This window comes from Stegastes partitus, unplaced genomic scaffold (assembly GCF_000690725.1).
Source record: "Stegastes partitus isolate 25-593 unplaced genomic scaffold, Stegastes_partitus-1.0.2 Scaffold567, whole genome shotgun sequence".
Classification (NCBI taxonomy): Eukaryota; Metazoa; Chordata; class Actinopteri; family Pomacentridae; genus Stegastes; species Stegastes partitus.
In genome coordinates this window covers 106,931-113,815 of record NW_007578298.1, presented here as the reverse complement: position 1 = coordinate 113,815, position 6,885 = coordinate 106,931, and the positions used below count along the sequence as shown (strand labels likewise).

The 6,885-nt window shown below is 42.1% G+C and overlaps 1 protein-coding gene across 1 annotated transcript; it reads right to left on the bottom strand.

The window, feature by feature from the left end:
* Positions 1-65: 65 nt before the first annotated feature.
* LOC103362280 (septin-5-like) lies at positions 66-6,885 on the bottom strand. Its single transcript, XM_008288593.1, has 13 exons — positions 6,840-6,885; positions 6,418-6,434; positions 4,566-4,943; positions 3,705-3,801; positions 3,312-3,398; positions 3,047-3,170; positions 2,437-2,571; positions 2,204-2,321; positions 1,432-1,533; positions 1,244-1,340; positions 842-1,004; positions 567-669; positions 66-472 (listed from the first exon to the last, which is right to left on the bottom strand). Exons 1-13 carry the CDS (start codon positions 6,883-6,885, stop codon positions 401-403), a joined length of 1,539 nt encoding a protein of 512 aa, XP_008286815.1. The 3' UTR covers positions 66-400.

Below are 6,885 nucleotides of genomic sequence, written 5' to 3'. Positions count from 1 at the left end.
AAAATGAACAGGACAGCAAATCCGAACCAAGCATAAAAAGATGTTCATGCATGTTCTGCATCATCATCTGAATGAATGGAGGTAAGACGCAAAGTGACACGAACAGTTCAGAAAGCTTTGTTCAGTGGGATTACTAACATAAAGTTCAGCAGGTTTGCAGATATAATGTACTCCCTCAGTCATCCCTAACTTTGAACAGAACCTCCTCTGGAGCAGGTTAGCTGTGTAGGATACGTTACCGTGGTGATCTAGCAGGTTAAACAACCTATTAATCTTGCTTTTTGTAAAGCCCTCTGGGTACCAACAATTAGAAACAGGCCTATTATTAACACAGCTGATTTCTATCTCTTTTTGATTGTCTGTGACCCGGGGTGCTTCTCATTGTTCAGTCATGGGAAACTCAGCAGCCTCCTTTCTGGCTTTGCTGCATCTGCTCCTGAATCCTCTCCAGCACCTCCTGCATCCTCCTCAGCTACAGAGAGGGAAAAATGTTTAGAGATTGGCATCCTGATTATCTCTGTGACTAAGTAAATGAACGAATGCGCTAGGGAGGAAGAGAAACACACCTCTTCGTCTTTCTCAAAGATGAGTCTCTCCTTTTCTGAGTCAGCGATGGCCAGCGGCAGTGGAAAATCTGCCTCGCTCTTCTCTCGATGCTTCTCACGTAAACTAAAACCCACATTCACGCACATACACGCAGGTAGAAACACAATCTCAGTGAGCTTGTACATTTTTTTGTTCTTCTCAACTTTAACTGTCAGGTAGGCCACTCTAAATAGGAACTTAACTCACAGGAATCAATCAATCAAACTGTGTCGGTGTGCATCCCGTCTCCACCCACCTGCGTTTCCTCTCCTGTACCACCATGCGCGTCATGTTCTGGATGCACTGAGCTCTGTAGTTTTCATAGTGAATCTCGCGCGTCACGTCCTTCAGATCCTGCATGTGTGTTCTCACCAACATGTTCCTCAGCAGCAGGAAGTCAGAGTGAGCCGGGTTCTCCACTGACCACGCAAACAGAACAAGAGCATCACATGAATTTAGTACAAAATCAAGACGCAAGGGCAAATGATAAGGTAAGAGTGAACCACATATTGATAAAACAATTAATATGATTTGATTTGCAGTGCAAAAAAGTACACTACCGCGGAAAGAAATTGCTAAACTAACAGTAAAAACTAACTAAACACAAACTGAGATGTTAAATAAACCTGGAAATCATTAAAAACTCAAGTGTCAATACCTTCCACCACTCCCCAGGGATAGACACGAGCCCTGTACTTGCGACCTTTATTCTCCATCTGTACGTTACCCCCAATGACTGCAAACGGGATGCTGTCCTGTGGAAAAAAGCCAGAAAAACAAACTGCCAAAAAACCGTCATTGCAAATTTCAAGCTTGAATTTCAAGTTAAGAAGTCAGCTGAACAACCTTGAGGATTTGTTCCTCTGTCTTAAAGTCCTCTTCCTCGTCTGAATCAAACTCAGGGAACTGGTAGATGTTTATCCCAAACTGCTTGATCTCCTCTCTGATCTGAAGCACATGGACACAATGAAACAATAATGTTTGAGGTGGAGACACACAGAAGAATAGAAATGAAACTTTTGCCTTTGCAGAGTTTGGAGAGCTTCAACTTCTGAACTCTCAGTGGGAACAGAACAGACAGACTGAGGTGACATTGACAGTGAAGTACTGAGACAGACAGACAAGTCTATTTAAAAGAACATTTGAAAGATGTGGATGCTTACCAGGGAGGAGAAGGTCTAATGAAAGACACTGGTGCATTATGGGAAATAGATCCAGTGTTTTTGGACTCATTAAAGGACTGAAATTTTACACACATTTTTGTTTTTGTGGTTTTGAAGAAAATATCTAAACAACTATTATAGGGATATTAGCTAAACAAATATTGTCATTAGCTTCAGCCGATTTACTTTTTTTTTAGTGCCAATTGGCAAATGTTAGCATGCCAAAATTGTCAACTTACACATGAAAAGATGCTGAAATGTTACACCGAAGCATGTTCAGCATCGTCACTGTGAGCAGGGTGGCTCGAAGCAACAAGTAGAACTGACTTTATGTATGTGCAATGCTAACTTGTTGAGATACCCTGTTATATACATTATTACAGCAAAGAAATGACAACTCCAGCCACGTGTCTCAGTTCAGAGCAGTTGCATTTGTGTGTGTTGTGCTCTTATACCTTCATCTTCTTCCTGTAGACCTCTGCATGTGTCAGACTGTCAGCTTTGGCCAGTAGTGGAATTATGTTGACTTTCTCGTGCAAGGCCTTCATACACTCCACATCCAGAGGTCGAAGACTGGGGAGAGAAAACACACACACATACAGAAATATGCCCAAAACATATCGACTAGCTTTTATCTGAGGCTGCTGCAACCCTGTCGTCTTTATGTGCAGCCATGCTGCGAACGTACCCGTGGCCGAACGGAGAGATGAAGTAGAGGCAGCAGTGGACTCTGTTGTCCTGGATGTTCCTTCTGTTCAACCCGCTCTCATCTCTGAAGTACTGTTCAAACTGCTGGTCGATGTAGTCTTCGAGGTGCTTAAAGCTGATAAAAACACATAGAATCTCTTTGAGTTAAACTACAAACCTGGTGGAGGGAGACATTTATAATATGAGGTATTTCAAAATAATAACATGTTGTGTATGCTTGTGATGACATGAGTCTGTTTCATGACTTTGGAGCCTCTCCACGACAATTTATAACTTTCAACCATGTAGTGCCACCAAAACAATGCTGTGGTTGGAGCTGAATAATCTCTGTTTTTTCAGGAAGGTGCCAAACTAAGTGAAATGACCCAAAAATCAACAACTGCCACCAAGTGGAGTCTAAATCTTACTTATGTCCACATGAATTCTCCTTTCCTTGCCTCATGACATTTCCCATGAAGGAAAAATATTTCGGAAAAGACACAAGATACATTTTTTTTACTACTCAATCACAACCTGCGTCTTGTCTGAGTCAAGCTGATTTGAGTTTGCAGGAGCTGAACAATGCTGCAGATGCATGTTTATGACCTCACCATTCTTCGTTATTGACGGCATCTCCGAACCCCGGTGTGTCGATGATGGAGAGCCTAAGTTTGATTCCTTTCTCCTCAATGCTGATGGTATGTTTGACGATGTCGATTGTTTGGTTGATCCGTTCTGCAGACACACACAAGCGCAGATAACCTCGACAGTATGTACAAAAATGTACAAGAACACACATACAATAAGTAGCAACAGCATCAGAGCAGCTGATAGTGGAGTTTTCCCAACACAAAGAAATTAGATGATTAATCTCACCTTCTGCGTTTGGAACCTTTCTGTCTTTGTAGAGGTCCGTGAGGAACAAACTGTTGATTAGTGTGGATTTGCCGAGGCCGGATTCCCCTGCAGAGAAGAATGAGGAAGACATCATATGCAACTGTACATGGACTGTAATCCTCTGAATAATTTATTTCAACACATATAGTTACAAAACCTTCACCAAAAATGAAAGATTGCACATCATACAGCGCCACACTCCCACTATTACATACAGGCAGATTAACACTCCACTCTTATGTTATCAGCTAAAACTTGATATTTAAATATGATTGTGTGCTTTGTTGTGTTTTTTTTTTCATAAATCCCAAAGACGGGAAGTTAAATTCAGTCATAATTTTGGTGTCAAAGCAAATGTAAAGTGGGACTCACCTGCAACCATTAGCGTGAATGTGAAACCTTTCTTCACTGTCTTTCGATGAACCTGGTTGGGCAATGTGGCGAAACCTACATACTCTTTGTCCTGATCCTACAAAAAGGAAACACCAGGTGAATATACAGTTTGTGGGTATTAGTGCAAATGTTTTTTCTTACAATAGAATTGCACCATTTTATCTGCCTCCTTGAGCTACAGTGCAGTAACACAGTACTGAGACATTACAGAAGCAGTCAGACACAATCAATCACCGGTAGCGATCGATAACTCTGTCACACCCCCGCTGATATATGTCCCCCCCGTGGCGCAGCCAAAACCTTAATCACACCTCTCAGTGAACAATGTGGTCGTCACAGAAACAGCTTTGACTGTTGTGGCCTGACCTGGACTCATTACAGTCTGACCCTCATGACCTGCATCCTCTGCCTCCCACGTCTACGAGCTGCACTGCAAAGCATCATGGGATCTACCCTCACATTAACTCTGACCTAGAAGGACGAGGGGAACGACGAAGTGAGCGGAGGAGGGAAAAAACAGCAAACTGTCATCTTTAGAGCTCAGAAAAGTTGCACTTTGAGGGTCGAACAGAGGCGATACCACTTGTTAACCATATCGATGTAAGGCTTCAGATGTGGAAGTTGATGTCTGACCTCTGTATTGAGAAGCACTTCATCTTGCTTATGCTGAAGTGTTGCTGATGAAGTAGCAAACAGCTGCACAGACATTGGCAGTGGGTGTCAGGGTTCAAAACGGTACTAATGAATTAAGTAACAGGTGCTACTGGAACGACGTTGGAAATCATATAGAGATGTCAGCAAACTTCAAACCAGACATTATGTGACTTAGCATATACACACCTCAGGAGAGTCATAGGGGTCAAAGCGTCCCCAGGGGCTACGTGGACGCGAGGCTGGGCTGAGTGGAGAGTCTAGAGACACCTGAGAGGCAAGCTGCCTCCTCAGCTGCATGTGCGGAAACTCTCGGTCCAGTCCTACATGATTTGCTCTGGGAGGGACTATCGGAGAGCCAGCGGGGTGGCAGGGGAGTGGACGGGACGGAGGAGGGGGAGTCTCGGGAAGGCTGGGGAGTCTCCCATTGGGTGCTGTCCCAGTTCCTTCTGCCTCACGGTGACCCGAGGGCTGGTGGTGCTCGCTGGACTGGGACACGGGAGGCAGATCCCTCATGGCGTAAGGGAACTGTATGTCCTCCTGGTCCTCGATGGACAGACTGGACACCTGGAACAGAAGGCAGCAAATTTAGATATTGTTTTATTTATAAACTGAATGTTAGTAGGACAAAAAAAAAAAAGTTAATTTCAGACATTACATTGACAAAAATGTTAAGTGAAACTTATATTTTGCTTTTTTTAAGCTTCTTTTATTTGATAAATAAACCTTGACTGTACGTAGGTTTCTTTAAGTCAGGAGACTAGACGTCCTACAGAAAATTAGAGATGTCAAACATTTTATTTCTTGCATTCTGGTGAATTACGATGCACTCATTTTGTAATTTCTGCCTCAATTTATGGTGGAAATTTATTTAAGTGAAGGAAATCACAAAATTCAGACTATTCAAAATATAACTGTATACAATACTGTAAGGCTTTCAGGGATTCTGTATTACTTTCAGTCTAACACACACACACACACACACCCACACACACACACACACACTATTATATATTATATATATATTCACTCTTCTGCCCTCTACTGTGTCTTTTGTTTAGTAAAGTAACTTCTTTAAATCTGCATCTAGCACTTTTTCATGTCAATAATAAAAGTATTCATTTAAATTCATGTACAAACCGCTCAACTTTAACATCTCAAATGTGTTTTAATAAGATTTCTCCTCATGTGTCAAACTTTCTGCACATTCAGAACACATCACACATCTCCGTTTGATATGCTAAGTTTCACTCAAGTCCGGGGATGAATTTTTAGCAGAAGTTACACAAGATTACTACTCCAGACAGAACAGTAGAAACTCAACATTTTGACCATTCCACTTTGAATAAGTCATTTTTTGAGTATTAAAACATGAAATATATGTGTTATTTATCTGTTGCTGCCAAAGCAAAGAAGGCCATGCTCTCTGAATGCATGACGTGGTGAGCGTGTGTCCTCTCCTGCAGGGGCTGGCTACGCTCTTTCTTTAGTGATTGGATCTGACCTGTGATCCCATTATACCATTACAAAGGTCCTCATCCATCTGTCCAGGCAGCATGGAGAGACAGATAACAGTCTGGAGCTGGAAGTTAGTAAACACCGGGGTCAAAGTGGAGACACATGACATGCTGAGATGCTTGTTTTTCCTTACTTTTAAGGCGCAGAGGCAATTCTTGTCGTTAAAATTCATCAGAACAGTACGTGTTTGTGCACTCTCTCTTATCCGAACACCTCACTTCACACCTGCTTTAATAACTTCCCCACAGAGCGACTCTGCTTGCTTGAGAGGCGAAGCACATCGTCCTGTTGACCTGGTCTAAAGACAGCAGAGCAGCACAGCGCGCACTGCTGCCGGCCTGATCAGGGTTCATCTGGCGTCCCTCTACCTGTCAGCTCTCATTACCCACAAAGCTTTGCAGCAGGCTTAACCCAGCTTCTAATGCTCAGACAGGGTGGGGGGTTGGAGGTTTAACTCTTCAGCACACACACAATCGCTAATAAACACTACATCTAAAGACTATTCTAGAAAAACTTGTCCTACCTCCTTTTCTGAGAAAGCTGCATTTTTTTGGTTTTTGTTTTTTTCCAGAGAGGACAGCATGTATCAATGTGGGAAATAATGTAGAGTTTGTTAAAGGAAAAACAAATGCAGGCAGGTTTGATTGTATAATGACAACTAAAGTCAAAAAGAAATGAGAACTAAGTGAACAAATTATAATAAAAAAGTAGACAACCTTGCTACAGGTGAAGATGAATAACATGCACTATATATATATATCTATAATGGAGTACAAGAATGCAAGAGCCTAAAGTACAAGTCCATGCAGGAATATCACAACCTTCTATGTTGATTTTTCAACTGGCTGAACATTTTTAATTGCTAAAATAATCAGTAATTTGAAAAAAAATAATCAAGCCAGCCTACTTGTGTACAAAAGCGGGTGATCAGAGATATAAACGTACCTTTTTTGTTGCTGCGGAATCTGACCGGAGAGGACATGTGCTCCAT